This window comes from Ovis aries, chromosome 14 (assembly GCF_016772045.2).
Source record: "Ovis aries strain OAR_USU_Benz2616 breed Rambouillet chromosome 14, ARS-UI_Ramb_v3.0, whole genome shotgun sequence".
NCBI classification, from domain to species: Eukaryota; Metazoa; Chordata; class Mammalia; order Artiodactyla; family Bovidae; genus Ovis; species Ovis aries.
This window is the reverse complement of record NC_056067.1, coordinates 7,398,935-7,416,635: the sequence shown is the minus strand read 5'-3', so window position 1 is coordinate 7,416,635 and position 17,701 is coordinate 7,398,935. Positions and strand designations below refer to the sequence as shown.

The 17,701-nt window shown below is 51.6% G+C and overlaps 1 protein-coding gene across 1 annotated transcript in view; it reads right to left on the bottom strand.

Annotated features, from left to right (window-relative positions):
* Positions 1 to 1,436: 1,436 nt before the first annotated feature.
* BCO1 (beta-carotene oxygenase 1) overlaps positions 1,437 to 17,701 on the bottom strand; it is a 29,549-nt gene continuing 13,284 nt past the window's right edge. Inside the window, 6 exon segments of the mRNA NM_001308571.1 lie at positions 1,437 to 1,840; positions 4,407 to 4,518; positions 5,848 to 5,942; positions 7,987 to 8,092; positions 15,119 to 15,376; positions 16,773 to 16,996. Of these exon segments, the coding sequence (NP_001295500.1) occupies positions 1,611 to 1,840; positions 4,407 to 4,518; positions 5,848 to 5,942; positions 7,987 to 8,092; positions 15,119 to 15,376; positions 16,773 to 16,996 (1,025 nt within the window). The 3' untranslated portion in view covers positions 1,437 to 1,610.

The window sequence follows — 17,701 nt, the reverse complement described above, 5'->3', positions numbered from 1 at the left end:
GTTTTTGAAACTGAGAAGAAAAGACGTGGTGTGCCAGGCTTCCTCATCGGTCTGGTATTTCACCTGTCTTCCTAAGCAAGGCAAATAAACCATGACATACTTTTCTTCCATGCCGAACTGCGCCCTTTTTCATGGCCACATCTGGGTACTGTTTGGCAATGAGAATTGAGTAGAATAGAGGTGGGGAAGCATTTTTTAAATACCACCCTCTTCTCAAATATTTAAAGTAAAATGATGAATAGGTGAGTAACTGTCCCATCTGTTAACTCTTTTCCGTTCCTGCCAGCCAGATGCAGGCCTCCATCACACGTTTCTTAGGCCGCCATGGTTGACATTTCCTCCCAATCCATCTTATCAATACTGGAGATGCTGACGTCCCCAGAGGAGAAGAGCAGATGGTCTTCATTCTGCCATCCCCAAGGTTTATTTATTTATTTTGCCATCCCCAGGGTTTGGGTTTTTGTCTGATGGGCTCCATGAGCTGAGCTGAAATGGAAATGACGGAATGGTAAACGAGGTTTTGAGGGAGCAACAGGGGAAGAAAGAGAGACCAAGGATGGCTGGGAGAGGAACCTGGGGCGTCATCGTTGGTCTCTATGTGAACCACCTTCCTGGTCTTCCTGGGAGACCTTCAGTAAAATATGCATTTCTTTAAAACAAAAAAAAAGTACCCACTTCTTGTTGGTACATTACAGAGTTGGACTTCTTTGTTGGCGGAATTCATTCATCCAACAAATATTTAATTGAGAGCCTGATCCACCAGGAAGTTTTCTAGGTGCAGAGGGTAGAGTAGTGAATAAAATACACCCAACACAGGACAACTTGGATGAAAACAAACAACAACGGGCACGAGTCTCCAGGGAGCACTGCCGAGGGGACTCCTCTCCTGTATGGCTCAGATGCACCTCAATGCCCTGGCTCTCAGTCAGCCAAGACAGGACTCAGTCCTGGACCCCAGCCCCTCCATGCCCTCCTGCAGTGGGGGACCCCCACACCAGCCCTCTGGCCCCCTGGGTGTACCACGAGGTGCCTGTCTTTGCCTCTGTTTCTCTGCCTTAGAAGATCTTCAGAGGAAGAAGCCATACAGAAAAATAAAATTAGGTCTGAATGGGCTTTTAAGGTTTTATTTTATATTATGCCATGCCTTGCATGGAATGACCACAAAGCACACACCTTCTGGGTCAGCTGGTTGAGAAAGCTGGAACTCACGACCAGGTCCACTGGAAAGCGGAGAAGGAAGGGGGAGCAATGATAAACGCTTCTGTGTCTCTTCTCCAGCGGGTCATATGTGCCCATTCTAGGGACGATTATGTGACAATACAGTTTCTGATTCATGGTCACGGTCTTTGTACTCAAGGAAGGGGGCTTTCTTAGAAGGGCTAGAGCTAATCAAGAAATATTTGATTGACTTTCAAGCAAGGTCCTCAGGGCCAAAATAAAATAAGAGAAAAGATACTGACAAGTTCTGTTTTCAGAACCTTGACTCAAAGCAGCTGCAGAAAGAATAAGTGCGAAATGGAACGAAGGACCACCTCTCCTGCACCTCGCCTGGGACGGGACCAGCCGTGAGCTGGGCAGAGCTGGTCCCCAGGACCAAAGCCTCCAGGCTGTCAGGTCTGTGGGGCCGCTCGTCCGGCGGCAGCCCTGGCCGGCGCCTCCCGGGAAGGGGCCTGCTTCCCCAGGTCCCAGCCTGCGTCTGGGATGAACAGCCCGTGGATATCCAGGTGCATCTCCACATCGATGGATGCACGGGCCAGTTCCGTAAAAGTTCTGGCATCGAGAACCAGCAGAAAAGGCGACTTCTGGGGATCGGTAGAGACTATTGCCGATAAGATAATCCCTTTGGGGAAACAAAGAGAGACATTTTTTAAAAGCACAGCCTCGAACCTCTTCCAGCCGGGGTGGGGGCTAAGTTTCTCAGCTCTGTCTCCCTGTTCTTTGACTGTACCTAATGCGAAGAGTTGACTCATTGGAAAAGACCCTGATGCTGGGAGGGATTGGGGGAAGGAGGAGAAGGGGACGACAGAGGATGAGATGGCTGGATGGCATCACCAACTCAATGGACGTGAGTTTGAGTGAACTCCAGGAGTTGGTGATGGACAGGGAGGCCTGGTGTGCTGTGATTCATGGGGTCGCAAAGAGTCAGACACGACTGAGAGACTGAACTGAATCCAAACAGAAGGGAAGTGAATCTGATATTCTGTGTGAGCTGAAGGGAAAGGCCAGGGAAATCAGAAGGCTTGGGTGGGCTTGTCCCTTCACCTTTCTGAGCCTCAGTCTCTTCATCTGTAGAGTGGGGATAATCCTCCCCACTCTCAGGGGGTTGCTGAGAGGATCTTGCACGGTCAGTTATGAAAGCACTTTGTGAATTATTGCATATACAGAAGAATGGCTATTTTCCTACTATTTAGAAATTCCAGTTACAGTGAATCAGCTTTAACACTGCACTTAGCCTAAACTCAGACCAGCCGCATTCAAGTGGTATTTGAATAAGTCCAATCCACCTCATGTGTGTGCAGCTTTCCCCTTTGTGAAATGAGAATAGTCTAAATATTCACTCTCAAAGGGACAGAGGGCTAAACAAAAAAGAGCAATAAACTTCCAGAAAATATTCCTGATTCTTCCCGAGGCCTCCGGGGTTCCAGGAACTGAGCACAGCTGAGGTCAAATCAGCTTGGACTCAAACCCTCCCCTGTGTATGTACTGGGTGTGCAACCGTGGGTAAGTGACCTCACGCTCCGAGCCTTTCCCCTGGTGGAATGAAGACAAGGCTGCTTCCTGTCCACAGGAGAATCTGCAGGGCGTACATGCCCAACCTGGGGGAGGCCAGCCTTGGCAGGAGGTGGCACCAACTGTTTCCCACCTTAGAGGCGACAGTGACACAGGCCCCCTGCCTGGCACGCTGTGCCGTGAAGGTCAATAGGGAGACACTCCCAGGTAGAAAGCCACTCCCTTCTCACCCGAGGGGAGCAGCTGGCAGGCTCAGCGGGCAGCCTGCCTCCCCCCAGGTGTTGGCAGCCCCACCTAAGCTTCTAGTTACCCTCCTTGACATCCCCAGGGGGATGGGCAGGGCATTTCTGGGGCAAAATCAAGGAGGGAAAGGACCTTTTGGTCAGGTGGAAACCTGTACAAGAGAGGAATCCCACGAGCTTTTCGAAGGGCTCCCTGTGGCTCAGACAGTAAAAAGCATCTGCCTACAATGCGGGAGACCTGGGTTTGATACCTGGGTTGGGAAGATCCCCTGGAGAAGGAAATGGCAGCCCACTCCAGTATTGTTGCCTGGAAAATCCCATGGACAGAGGAGCCTGGCAGGCTACAGTCCATGGGGTCATAAAGAATCAGACATGACTGAGCGACTTCACTTTCACTTTCTGGAAAGTTTATGTGCTCAGAGGAGTTACAAGTTCTGACCCAGCCACCACAATGAATTTTAAAACCAAAATTCCACACTCTGGGTCAGGGCAGTGTTGCCCTGTGGAAAGGAAGTGGGCTTTTGTGTTAGTCTCCCCCAAAAGGAGGTCTCTCCTTCTGCCCCTGGGAGATGTCGCCTGAGTCCTTGGACTGTTGGTCTGATGAGAGAGTCTTTGTTTACCTGAGGCCGTGCCATCCAACCTGGCCTAGCAAAGTGATTCAGAGGAGGCCTTGGGCCACAGGGCTTCCCATGAGGCACTAGTGGTAAAGGTCTCGCCTGCCAATGCAGGAGACATACAGATGCAGGTTGGATCCCTGGGTCAGGAAGATCCCCCGGAGGAGGGCACGGCAACCCACTCCAGTGTTCCTGCCTGGAGAATCCCATGGACAGAGGAGCCTGGTGGGTGACCGCCCATGGGCACGCAAAGAGTGGGACACGCCGGAAGCAGTTTAGCACTTGGGCCACAGCCGTCAGCTCGACCTCCAGAGGGGCGAAGACTAGAAGTCAGCACGGTCGGCGCGACCACGCCCCACACAGGCTCCGAGGCTGAGGGAGCACCCCTGGTTGGCCTCGCTCCGTGGGGGTCTTTGGGGGAGTGGGAGTGGTCCGTGACTCCCACAGGGAGGACCACCGGAGACCACCCATGGGACTCTCCGGGATTCCATCCCACTCGCCTTTTCTTTTTCAGTCTGTACCCTTCCGCTGAGATAACTCGTCACCGCGAGTGTAATAGCTTTCAGTGTGTTCTGTGGGTGCTCCTACTGAAGCTGAGGGTGGTCTTGGGGACCCCTGAACTTGCAGCTGATGTCAGAAGCGGGGGTGGGCTTGGGGATTCCCTCGCCCTACCGCTTTGCACTCAGAACCGCCTGGACTTCAAAGCATGGCTGCACCAGCTGTGTGCTGAGGGCGGAGTCGCTGCCCCCGAACGGTATCTTGGTTTGCGGGGTGACCAGAAGCACAGTGCAGCAGGCCGGTTGCCCTTCCCGGGCCTTACCATCATCCTCGTCCTTGGCACCCGGTGTGGGCACGAACAGGGGCTCCGCCGGCCAGCAGTGTTCCTCTCCCCACTTCAAGGAGGACTTGGTGAGAATGTCGTATTTTATTATCTGCTCATGCAAAGTGGAGAAATGCGAAATGAATGGTTGCAGAGTGTGCTCATTCCCAGCGAATAGGAAGGCGTCAAGGCCCCAGAGAAGGGGTGAGCACCTCAGATGGGGACCTCACACTAGCGAGCACAGGCCCCAGATGACACCTGCCTCTGGTCCGCACAAAAACAGAAAGGAAAGCAGCTCCCTTCCTTCTCCAACTTTAAGCTAAGGTCCTCCCGCCACAGCAGAGCTGATATACGCTTTGAATTCTTTAAGACATAAGAACCCTGGATTTATCTGGTATTGGGCACTATATTGCAAATTTTATACATATCAGATAATCTAACATATTCAATGCCCAGCCTTTAAAGCATAATGTGCTTTCTTTATTGCTTTCCAAGCTCGAGTCCCTGGCCTCTCTCTGTCTCTAATAAGCCTCTTTCCCCTTAGGGTGTGGGATTAATGGGGAGTGACTCGGGGCGTGTGCATGTGCGTGTAGGAACCTTAATTTTTCTCATTGTACATTCCTCCACTGCTCGTGTTTTTTAAAAAAAGATTTCCCATTTTCCTACTAAAACCTGAAGCTACTAAGGAAAAGTGATGTCTGTACAGCACTCAGCATGGTCCCTGGGAAACAGCAAGTGTTCAACAAATAGCAGTTTAAGAACCAAATATGAACCGCTGTGCTGAACACCTGAAACTGAACATCAGCCCCGTTGTTACAGTTGTTGAGTTGCCAAGTCGTGTCCGACTCTGCGACCCCATGGACTGTAGCCTGCCAGGCTCCTCTGTCCATGAGATTTCCCACGTAAGAACACTGGAGTGGGTTCCCATTTCTTTCTCCAGGGGATCTTCCAGACCCAGGGATTGAACCCTCGACTCCTACATTGGCAGGTGAATTCTTTACCACTGAGCCACTATACTTGAATAAAAAAATTTTTTAAAGCAAAATAAATCCTCCAAGTTTCAGCTCTACCTTCCCTGCCTGGGACAAAGAGTTCCTTGAGGGCAGGAAGCAGGATCCTCCTGTTCACTTGCTTTTCCTGGGTGCCTAAGCTGGTGCTCAATACACATGCATCTGATAAAGAAATCTATGGGTAGAAAAAAAAAAAAAAAAAAAAGAAATCTATGGGTAAACTCCGGCCGCCACGTCTTAAGTGCAGCCCATTAGGTGCAGTTCCCTCTCCTGGATGCTCCGTCGTTGCTTCAAGCGTATTTTGTCCCACACTGACCTCACTCTCTGACCTACCCCCATCCCCAAGGGCATCTCAGTCCTGACATCCCTGAGAACTCAGCTTTGCAGACAGACATGACCATCCCAGGCTGCCACCCGCCGGGGACCAGTACCTTGGTTGGGATGGGGCTCCACTGGACTCCAGCCGCAAAGACATAGCGGTATGGCTTCCCATTGTGGGCATAATTGATCCGAGGCAGTTCTAAGCCTGGAGAGAGATGACACGGCTGACAGAGCCCCCTTCAGGAGGGCTGGGACCACCCGCCCTTCGTGGCATCCAGGCCAGGCATCCTTTCTACAAAAATGGCTCCCAAGCCAGGATCCCTGAACTCCTGTCAGGCCCTGAGTTGGATCAAGGGTGGTCAAAGGGCAGGAGGAGGGAACCTGGGATAATTACCCCAGCTCCATTAGAAGCTTCGGGAGCAAGGTAAGATAGACCTTGGTTTTTAAGTGTATAAACATCTTTAATTATCCAAGATAGAAATCAAACAGAATTACATGATTAAAATCAGAGGCCACTGCAACTTTTTAAAAGCTCTTAAAAAAAAAGTATGTGCCTGCAAATGTTTGTGGGTGTGAACAGAGACTTCTGAAGCGTGGAGGAAGCATCAGTGGGGAATATTTAAATAAATCTCATGAAATCGTATAATAAAAAGGAATATTTACAAAGAATTTTAGTAACATGGGGAAATGTCCCCATCATAACATTAGATGTAAAAGGCTGCTTAGAGAATTATCACCACTATGCTATAAATGTAGAGGAAAAGTTTAGGAATGCTACTGGAGTGATAACTTCCTTATTGTGGCTCATAGTTTATATTTTCCATTCTAAGTTTCTCATGTGAAAATTTCATTACATCTATAACTTTTGTAATCCAAAAAAGCCTTCACATTTCATCCATGTCCATGTATACATATTTACATATGTCTGCTGTGTCAAATTAAATTTCTAAGTCCCTGCCCCGTGGCATGGGGCAACGATGTGGGGAGCCGGGCCCCTGGAGCCCGGCTCCTCCACTCCCCAGCCATGTCCTGGGCAGGCCAGTTCACTCCTCACCTGCGTACTGAGCACAGCCTGCTCTGAGCCAGGTTCCTGTCTCGTGCTGGTGACAAGCCTGAGCACAGGGGCACAGCCCCTGCTTCACAGACTTCTGCTCTAAGACAGTGGTTCTCAGTCGGGTTGCAGGCCCCGGACGCTGCTCAACAGCTGCAATGCCCAGGGCCGCCCCCTCCGCCCCGCGTCTGCAGCGCTGGGCTGGGAAGCCTTGCTCCGGGGGCTGTGGCTTCTCTCCGAGGGGCTTTACGTTCTGCATGTCACACAGCCTTTCTGAGGCCCAGCTTTCTCCTCTGGCCACCAGAGGAGACAGCACCTGTCCTGCAGGGCGCCCTCAGTGCGCCCCGGCGGAGACCCGCGTACGCCGTGCTGTCCAGCACTCGGCAGCCTCGGAACTGCGGTCTCCTCAGGCGCAGGCCCTGCAGTGGGATCGCTGCGCCACATGGTGGTTTTATGCCTGGTTTTCAAAGACATCTCCATACTGTGTCCCATAGAGGCTGAATCAGGTCACATTCCCACCAGCTGTGCAAGAGGGGGTTCCTTTTCTCCATACCCTCTCCAGCATTTATTTATTTTTTTTCCCCAGCATTTATTTTTATAGATTTGTGTTTTTTGGCCTGATGATGGCCATTCTGACCGGTGTGAGCTGATACCTCCCTGCAGTCTTGATTTCCATTTCTCTAATAATGAGTGATGTCGAGCATTTTTTGCAAATGCACGGCAGCATTTGAGACAGAGAACAAGTTGGTGGTTACCAGGGAGGGGGGAGGAGGGGGTGATACAGGGGTGGGGAGAGGGAAGGAAGTACAGACTGTTGGATGTAAGACAGGCTCAAGGACGATTGTACAACATGGGGAACAGAGCCAATATTTTGGAACAATTAAGCGGAAAGTAACCTTTAAAAAGTGTACAAAAATTTAAATGCAATAAATAAATAAATGTTTTAAAAGAAAGCAAAAAATTACATGGCAGCATTCAAAAGGCCAGCCATGAAAGTTCCTGGGTCTAGAGACCACCCCAGTGCTGGGAGGGGTGTGAAGGTGCATGAGAGAGAAGGGTCTCCAATACAATGCCTAGTGCCCCACAGCCTTCCTTTCCCTCCCTGGTCCACACACAGCTCCTTTGCACTGGAAGGAGGCGTTACGTACAGAGGACATTCACCCCTTACTCTAAACGCAGGAGAGAAGCTGCGCTTTACCTTCGTAGAGCAACTCCGGCTGACAGTAGACTTGGCCATCTTTCTCCTTTAGGGCTCGTGCTGTTGTGGACGACAGGTTGATTAAATTGGAGCCCACTTCTGCATTCTGAAAGAGATCAGTTTTTCCAAATAAATCAAAACGTTGTCCAGAGCAAACACTTGCTCTATGTGCGCATGTTTAAAAGAATGCTTCAGTGTCTGTCATCTGGTTTTGGCCTCACGGTAGCCACAGGAAGCAGCTATCACATGATTGGTGTTCTCAGTTAAAAATGAGAATCGGGGACTGGAGATGACTCCCTGAAGAAGGCAAAGCTGGTAGGTTGTGGAAAGGGGCTCCGAAAGCCTAGAACTTTTCTTCTGCTCTGGGCTGCCTGATCCCTCACAGGTGAAATGGATGTACTTATTACTGAAATGATGTACTTATAAGTTCTTATAAGTTCTCGCTTTTTAAATACTCTATGATTCACTTGTCAAAGGCTGCATCAGTTATTAAAAAGGTGTTTATAAAGAGTTCATAATAACACGGGAAACACCGAGTGAAAGAGCAGCAGAGAGAACTGCAGACACGGTCTGAGCTCAGCCGTATCCAAAAAGAAAAGAAATCACATTGAAAAGAGCCTGGGAGAAATGTGCCAAATAGTAACAATAGAGCATGCAGTGGGTGATGGAGACTTTAATTTCTTTGTCTATGTCTTTCCAGATTTTCAGTATTTCTTCTATGAAAAAATAGGAGAAAAACAAACAAACAAGCAGGAAAGAAAAACAAACAGATAAAAATTACTTGGGAGGAAAGAAGATCTATGAAGGACATCTCTTGGTCTTAAGTGACAGTCACGACTTGGTTTAGTACTTTAACCTGGGAGAGAGATGTAACACAATCAATTAAATATCTGTCGAGCAGCAGTTACTCTCTGTGTCCCACACACTTGCCATGGTACTTGAACAAGTTACTTGACATCTCTGAAGTTCAGTTTCCCCACCTGTATAATGAGGTATAGCACAAGCATTGTATGAATAGCATATGCATCTCCGAGTTATCATGCAAATTAAATAAAATAACCCATGCTGTTGGCTTACAAGAAGGCCAGGTTAACAGTAAGTGCTAAATAAATGTTAACTGCTGTTGATCACATAATTGTATTATTATATTATTATTATTATTGCCACTACCCCTGGCAGGTGAGTTCAGGTTGGGCACTTGGGAGGGGGACGAGGAACAAGACCACCAGGATCTGTGAAATTCCAGGAGGAGAATTACTGTCATGCCTGACTTCTCATTTAAACTTTTCTTGACTTTCCAAATGTCTCCAAACAAGTTTTTATTATTAAAACAAATCGATAAATGGCAACCCACTCCAGTATTCTTGCCTGAAAGAACCCCATGGACAGAGGAGCCTGGTGAGTTAAAGTCCATGGGGTCACAAAAGAGTTGGACACGACTTAGCGAATACCCAACAGCAACAAATTTGAACAACAGGAGCTTTTTGCTAGGAAGGCAGGACATTTACTGCATCTTAGAAGCTGAATTTTGAGATGTGTTTAGTGCAATCCCAGTAGACAGAGGAGGAAACTGAGGCCCAGGGTAGGAAAGTGGCTTGCCCAAGGTCACAGTAGGGGAGCGGAAGCTGAGCCCAGACCTCCACACTGCGGTTCTTCTGCTGAGAAGCAGAAGCACTGCCCGCAGAGGCGTAGCAGGGGCAAAGGCCCTGAGGCTGGTCCATCCCCTCCCATAGGTCTCAGCTCCAACGTCCCTTTCCCTGACAGCCCAGTATGCAGTGTCTCCAAGGTGTCTGTCCCACGCTGTAATCATCTCCTTTATGGACCTGGTTCCTTCTCTGATGCTGTCTTCCCTGTGAAGACAGTGACCGCATTTCAGCGTGTGCACAGCACACAGGCAGCTCCTAAGAAGCAACTGCTAAAGGAATGCGTGAATGTATGCCTTAATGAGCTTTTCCTTCAACTCTCGAGAGGCAGAACATGTGCTTTGCAGGTGGTTGTAAGAATCAGACAAAGGGCGTGCAACAGCCGTCCAGCGCCCAGCACATTGGGCGTCTTGTTGGGAGCAGCTCTTGTTTGCCTCCGCCTGTGCGCACAGCCTCACAGACAGTGAGAGGCCCTGCCCGTTGCCTTGCAGTCACGAGGCAGCAGCCATGGGCCTCTGGTGCATGTCCTGGGCTTGATTCTCAGGGAGGCAGTCTGCAGACATGTTTTCTAGCTCCAGCATGAAACTGGTCAGACTGGTTGAGGCATGGACTGTGAATTTTTCCACACACAGCAGTAACGAGCATGACTCGGCTGCTTTCTGTGGCCAGTGTGCTTGACTTTGGGAAGAAATCGCTCTCCAGCCAGAATTCAATAAAATCTTGCAGACTGGCTTTGAAATTCTTCAATGCGGGGGACCTCCCAGGAAGAACAGTTAATCTCAGTCATCCCCAGAAAACACTGGCTTTGAAGTTTGGCAGTCCTGGGTGTGAAATCTGACTCTATAGGTTTCTTCGTGAGTTCGAGCAGGCCTCCCTGAGACTAGGTGAACTGGAGCCTGCTTCCTCGTTTGTAAAACTGGGGGCAATCTGTAACTTCTGGACAGTTGGCGAGTGCAAGCGAAGGTTCCTTCAACTGGCGTCTGAACACCGTGAGTAGGATTAAGTTAAATAATGGTTATGAAAACACCTGGTCCAGGGCCAAACCCACTGTAGTTAGTAACTTGGAATGAGACAGACAAGCATGCAAATCCCAGCTACGATGATTCTGCGACGTTGGGCACGTTACTTTCTCTCTCATCTGTTGTTATGGGGATGACAAATAACTTCAAGCACTCACATGCAGATTCGGTGAGGAGCATGCTGACCATTACACAGCCCCACACATTTGAGGGGGGCATGGCAGCCCACTCCAGTATTCTTGCCTGGAGAACCCCCATGGACAGAGGAGCCTGGTGGGCCACAGTCCATGGGGTCGCACAGAGGCGGACACGACCGAAGTGACTCGGCACGCATGCAACATTTGCAGGACCCAGGATGAGCACAGAGGCCCGCCAACCCTGTGTCCACACATACTGAACGGTTAAGTCAAACACCATTTTATCTTCCCTTCCTTTATACACAGAGCTTCAACTTGTTGTGGAACTGTGCTGTCCGGGTGAGGCAACCACCTCCAGCCACAGGTGGCTATTTAAATTTAAGTTCAGTAAAATTTAAAATTCTATTCCTTGGCTTCACTGGCTGCGTTTCCATAGCCCAGGCATCCAGTCCAGCGGCTACTGTGTTGGACAGAGAGGTTGCCTCATCGCACCAGCTTTCTAGTGCACAGTGCTGGGTCTGGAAGGACGCCTGTGAATTTAGAATTCCAGGACTCCTTGGCCTTCTGGAGTGGGCTGCAGGGGAGAATGAAGGCCGGCCTCTGGGCCCAGGCTCCCCACCCTCTCTTCTCCTCCCTGCATGGAAGCCCTGGCCTCCCCGGCTTCCTCGTGGGCCTGAGGCTGACACACTGGCAGCTCTGTCTGCCCTCAGGAGGACAGAGGCAGGCAGGAGGCAGGTGTGGGACATCTGGGCAAGGAACTCAGGCATCCCAGGTTACGGCTGGGGTCGGGAGGGTGCCCTTCTGGGTGGGCACCCTGTGGCCCCGTGGGTTCCTCACCCTGTGGAGAAGGGCCACTGGAGAAAAGCCAGAACAGGGGCCCCTCTGGCCTGGATCTAAGAGAAAAAAAGGCATCTAACAGAGGGCCCAGCGCAGAAGGGACCCTCGAGGAATGGGGCTTCTCTTGCTATCTGAACACAAGACAAACCAAATCCACGGAGCCAGGAGTTGGAGCCACCCCTTTGAGGTTGAAGATGCCACCCCCATGGCAGCGCACGGAGCCCTGCAGGGTGAGGGCAGGGCAGCTGGCACAGACAGGCCACACCACCCAAGCCCCTGGAGGCCCAGCCTCGCCTTAGACAACCCCCACACCACACTAACAAACAGGCCAAGGGTACCAACAGGCCTCTCCTTCCTCTGACCCCAGCTGGCCCAAATGCCAGAGATTCTGGGACAGCTGGGAGGCCTCAGACTTCTGAACACACTTCATTCACTTTAGCCCATTCTACGTGGAAGGCGCTTTCCACTTTGGAAGTGTTCCAAATGCTAAAGGAAGGCCTTGTGTCCTTTGAGAGAACCTGCATCACCTTTCTCATTCATTCATTTAAAATATCTAAGGGCTTCAAGAGAACCCGCTGAGAGCCAGACCCTGTGATGGGCGCAGGGGATAAATGGCTGACAAGACCAAGAGTCCGGGCCCCCTGAGAGCTTTCACAGAAGAGGTGACCCAACAAGCTCATTACTCCTGGGATCAATGTGAGCAAAGAGCGGTAGGTGCCACTGGAATGTACAAACCCACTGAGGGAGTCAGGACGCCAGGCCTGAAGGATGAGCAGGAACTAGGATCCTGGGGTGGGTATTGGGGGTGCCTGGGAGCCATGCCCACCCCGACCCATCCCCTGGAGTTTCTGCCTTCACTGGACTGGTGGTCCTGGAGGCCCCAGGCCAGTCCGACCTGCAGCCGGGACGAGAATGGAGGACTCATGGAAAGAGGACGACAGAGGGACAGCGGCGTGCAAAGGCACCAGGATGAAGGGCATTTGAGAAAATGCGGCATTGCCCGCCCCGAGGCCCCTCCGTAATGTAGACTGTGGGTGGGATGGAATCGGAGCTGCTGGACCTGAACACACAGGCGTGTCTGCTGCCTGCTCAGCCTTCCCCTGTCCACATGCAGTGAAGCAAGAAGACTTTTTTAAGGGACAATAAATAGCAATTAAGAAGCGTGGCCAGAGCTACCCTTCCCAGCGCTCACTTTTCTTTGCAGATGGTTCAAGCAGCGCCTGTTTAAACTGTACAGGCTAAACTTCTTAGCTTGGTTCCAAGGAAGCAGATTGTTTGTCGGGCTTGTTAAGAGGTTGAAGAATCCAGCAGTGCGGGCATGGCCGGGGCGGGGGGGGGGGGGGGGGGGGGGGGAGTGCTTGCTCTCTGTGCATCACCCCAGGCTGAGGTCTGTGAGGTAGGGGGAAGGGTTGGCCTCAGGACTTGCCCTCTGGGTGACAGCCCCCCACCCCGCCCCCATTGCACCCTGAAGCCAGGAAATGCTCCAAGCGCTGCACTGTGGAACTTTCCAGAGTGGGGGGCGCTAAGGCCAGGGGCTCCGGTGGATATTCTGTGGGGCATGGCCATTCACTCGTTAGCCCTGAATCACACTGGGAGAAAGTTAATCCCTTCTCTTCCAATCTTCCTGACTGGGTCAAGGAGAGCGTCTCAGTTAGGTGCCACTATACCCTTAACACTTAATACTTTTCCCAGTGTTCTCTTTAAGGAAGACAGCGGGTCTTGGCAAGAGCAACAGCATCAGGCCAGTGCTCAGGACCTGTGCTTCATCACAGTACTTCGTGCTTATCGCTTCCTCCTTTGGCAGCACGCAATGCTGGCTCTGCCCTGGGTTGTCATAGGTTCCCTTCCAAATGAGTTAGGGAAAGAGTGAGTTGATTTAAATGAAAACATGATTTTGTAAATTTAACAGAAGTGGTAGGAAATACAGTGAATGACAGAGATAAACACAAGTGACTGCAGATGGGGGAAATGCTGGAGAGGAGAAAAGACCAGGCTCTGTGGTCTGACAAAGCTGGGCTCAAATGCAGGCCCCAGGGCCTCTGGCTGGGAGGGGTCTGGGGGGTGGCGGAAGCCTCCCTGGGCAGGTAGGAGTGTCTCCTGTTCCCTCGGCCTGCAGGGGGCCCCTGTGAGGGGTCGTGACTCCCTGGGGAGATCTGCAGAGTTGTACCCCTTACCAGCTCCAAGGAAGGGCTCAGAGCCAGTCTTGCTTTGCTACCAGGCTATGTGACCTTGGGCACATTTCTTAACCTCTCTGAGCCTCAGTTTCTTCATCTGTAAAATGAGGCTAACGTGTGGATCTCTCCCATAGGTTTTGATCATTAAGTGAGGTAAAAAAAATAAAATGCTTAGCAACGTACCTGGTACAGAGAGTGTGTTCAGTACAGATGAGCCATCAAAATTGAATTGAACTCAATTGGGTTTCATTTAAATTCATTAAGTCATGAAGTAAGGAAGTTCTGGAGCCAGAAGCCTCTGTAGCCTTTAAAACCAAGCCCAGAGCCTAGGCAGCAGCACCCTAATTGGTGGTAATGTCAGGCCCAGTGGTCATTTTGAATATAAGAACAGGACTGTTCAACATCAGGAGATGAATCCCCACCGCAGACTGTCAGGCAAATATTTAAAATGATGTCACAGAAGAATATTTAATGTCATGGAAAGATGTTTAGATACATGAGGAGGACAGAAAGCAGCACAAAAAATAGCATGTACATATTCAGTCATGAAAAGAAGAAGCACTGATACACGTCACAGCACTGATGAACTCTGAAAACGTGCTAAGTGAAAGGAGCCAGCCACAGAAGGCTGCTCATGGTGTGCTTCCATTCCTATGAAATGTCTCAAACAGGCAAATCCACGGAGGCAGAAAGCAGGGCAGTGGTTACCTGCGGGCGGAAGGAGTGGGGGAGGCTCTTTTGGGGGAAATGAAAATACTTTAAAACTGACTGTAGCGTAACCCTGTGAATATACTAAAAGCCATTGAACTGTACCCTTTAAATGAGTGAAAATGGGTGAATAGTATGGTACGGGAGTTACATTTCATTAAAGCTGTTAAAAATTATGCACAGTGCCATGTTCTCTCTAAAATTAAGAAATACATATTTCCATGCTATATATTAACTTTAGAAAAGGAAACCATACTGCACATGCTTTTTAACAGCTGTGATGTATATACACAATATGCATGCTATATGCATATCTATCATTGTATACTAATATGTATGTATATCTTCCGGTCTATTTGTCTATCCACGGAGAGAGAGAGACTTGGGAGGCAATACAAATATATTCGCAATGGGCTTATGGTGATTTTTTTCCTTTCCACTTAATCTATATTTTCTAAAATTTCTACCATGAATATGTTCAATATTTGGAAAAATAATGAAAGAATTTTCTGCCTTTCTCTGAGAACACCTCATTTTGAATTTCAATATCAATGAAATCAGGACCAAAGCCACTTCCCGAGTGGGCTCACCTCCCCCAGAACTCAAGCCGTTACCTTGTCCACGTGGAGGGGCAGCACGAACCTCTTGAGGGTGGGCATGGAGGTGAGCCTGGAGTTCTCCTTGAAGTCCTCGTTCAGGTTGGCCAAGTAGAAGAGCTGGTAGAGGCTGCCGTCCTCATAGGCGATGACGTCGAACAGGAGGCAGCCGTCCTCTTCGTAGGCGTTGACGTGGTGAAACACCACCATGGGGTCCGTGTGATACTTGGCCAGCACGGGCTTCCGCGTCCTTCGGTCGATGATGTGGATGTGAGTCTGAAAGGAGTTGCAGCCTGGGCTCAGCTCTCCCTCTGCCAGCCCCATGCTGCAGCACCGGGTGGGGGACAAGGCCCAGCCAACCATTCACCTGCTTGGGACCCTGAAGCAACCCCTCCCCTTTCTGAGCTTCTCTGTCCCACTCCAGGGGGCAAACCTCACCAGAAGCCATGGGGAGGAGGGAAGCCTCGCCGCACGGGGTCTCAGCCTCACCTGGAGGACCGGACCTTTCAGGGAGGCCCCTGAAAGTGCAGCCTCTCTCTGACCTTCACTCGACTGAGATCCAGGTGGGCGGCAGTGGCCAGCTCCCCGGCAAAGGCCAAGTTGGGGAGAACCAGTCAGGGCCAGCCCTCTCAGCTTCCTCAGGTCCCACCCATGGCCAGAGCCCCTGAAGCCCCATCCTGGGCCCCCTCCCCTGACCCCAGCCCACTGCAGGTTGTCCCAGCAACCGGGCTTCCCTGGAGGGCTAAGGTGCCGAGTGACCGGTCTAGTCAAGCTGATAGCCCAGTGGGCCTCCGCACACAATTCTTTCTGGGTGTCACAGGCAGTATTGCTCTGGGTGGCAATTAGCCACGTCTGCAGCCCCAGTTGCTTAATCCGAGGGTGAAAGGGTGTTTTCTTTCTTTCGGCAGCTCTGGCCTGACCATCCTCCTCTGAAAGGAGGGAGGGGCAACTCCAGCCACCTCCTCTGGCTCATCGTCCCTTTCTCTCTTTCCCCAAAATCAAGCTCTGAAGTTAAGCGGGGGTGATGAGGGCTGAGTGTTGCAGAGGGGGAGGGACAGTGGGCTTGGGAGATGAACACAGGGTGAAGTGACAGGTACTTCTTTCCCATAAACCCAATCCTGGGGTCAGCTGCAGGGACTGCTCAGAAAACTCTCCAAATGCATTCAACGCCCTGCCAGGGCTCGGGGGCTCTCACTGGGGACTCTCTGGGGCCAGAGATCCCTGGGGGATCACTGCAGCCTGGAGGCCTATGGGGCCCTGATGCTCCAGGTTCCCCAGAGCAAACCCACTTCCGCTGGCCCCCTGATGGCCCCCCTGCCCAGCTCACTCATGCCACAAACACTGACACATTTCAGGGGGAACTAGAGAGATAAACCCCTGACACTTTCATGCAGTTCATAGTCCAGTCAGGGTGAGGCCAAGGGTCAGTGACCAAATGTACAATACGTGAAGGATGATGGCTGAGCCCGACTGGGAAAATGAGGTGGGAGGTGGAGAAAGCCTAGTAGTGGGGAGGGGTCTGTGACAGCTAGGGGGACCTCAGGGCTGGTGGGGGGCCCTTAGAGCCAGACCTGGATTCATCAGGGGAGGGAGCCAGCTGGGGAAGAGCATTCCAGTGGAGGCTGGCTCTGGCTGTCCTGGGGCTGCAGGGGGGTCCCCGGCCGGGCCTTACCTTGTCCTCCCCGTGGAAGGCCAGGCAGGAAGCCCAGCTCACGCCCCGAATGTAGGCCGTGGCCATCTTGAGGATGTCCAACTTGAAAGGCTGCTCGAGGAAAACGACGTAGTTCTCGGTGACTCCGAAGCTGTGGTAATAGCTCGGGGAAAGGAGGGAGCGGGCGGCGATGGAACAGAAGACCTCCGCATCCTTCAGGGGGCTCCGGCCCTCCTTCCTGCCCCCTGGGGAGAAGCCAGCCTCTGAAGCAGCTGGGACCTGACCACCCCCCAAGGACACCACAGGGCCACTGCCTCCCACAGCCCAGCCCCTCAGCCCACCCCACTGAGGAGAACCTTTGAGAGTCGACAGCAAACCGGGCGAAGGGCTGCTGCCCGGCTGAGGCAGGGATCAGACCTCCCCCCCATCCGCCCCCGGGGGGCTGGTTTAGTCTGAAACCTCCCCAGGCTCAAGGCCCCTGGGCCTCTGGGCCTCAGGGCCAGGTGTCGGCAACTCTGGCCTGGGGCTAAGCCGGCCTCCACCTGCTTCCGAAATAAAGGTTTATCTGGAGCGTGGGCCACGCTGCCGCCTCCTGCAGAGTCCACAGCTGCTTTGCCTTCAGGATTCAGAGTCGAGCAGATGTGGCACAGACCACACAGCCGGCAAAGTCTCAAATAGTTACACTGGGGCCCTTTACAGAAAACATTTGCCGACTCCCACTCTGGAGCAATGCTCCTCAAGCTTCCACGTGCACGCAGATCGTCTAGGGGTCACGACAAAGTGTGGAGGCCGACTCAGCCTGTGGGGCGGGGCCCATGGCTCTGTATTTCCGTCAGTCTTCCAGGCCATGCCCTGGAGCAAGGCATGGCAATCTACTCCAGTGTTCCTGCCTGGAGAATCCCCATGGACAATCCCCACAGACAGAGGAGCCTGGCGGGCTACAGTCCATG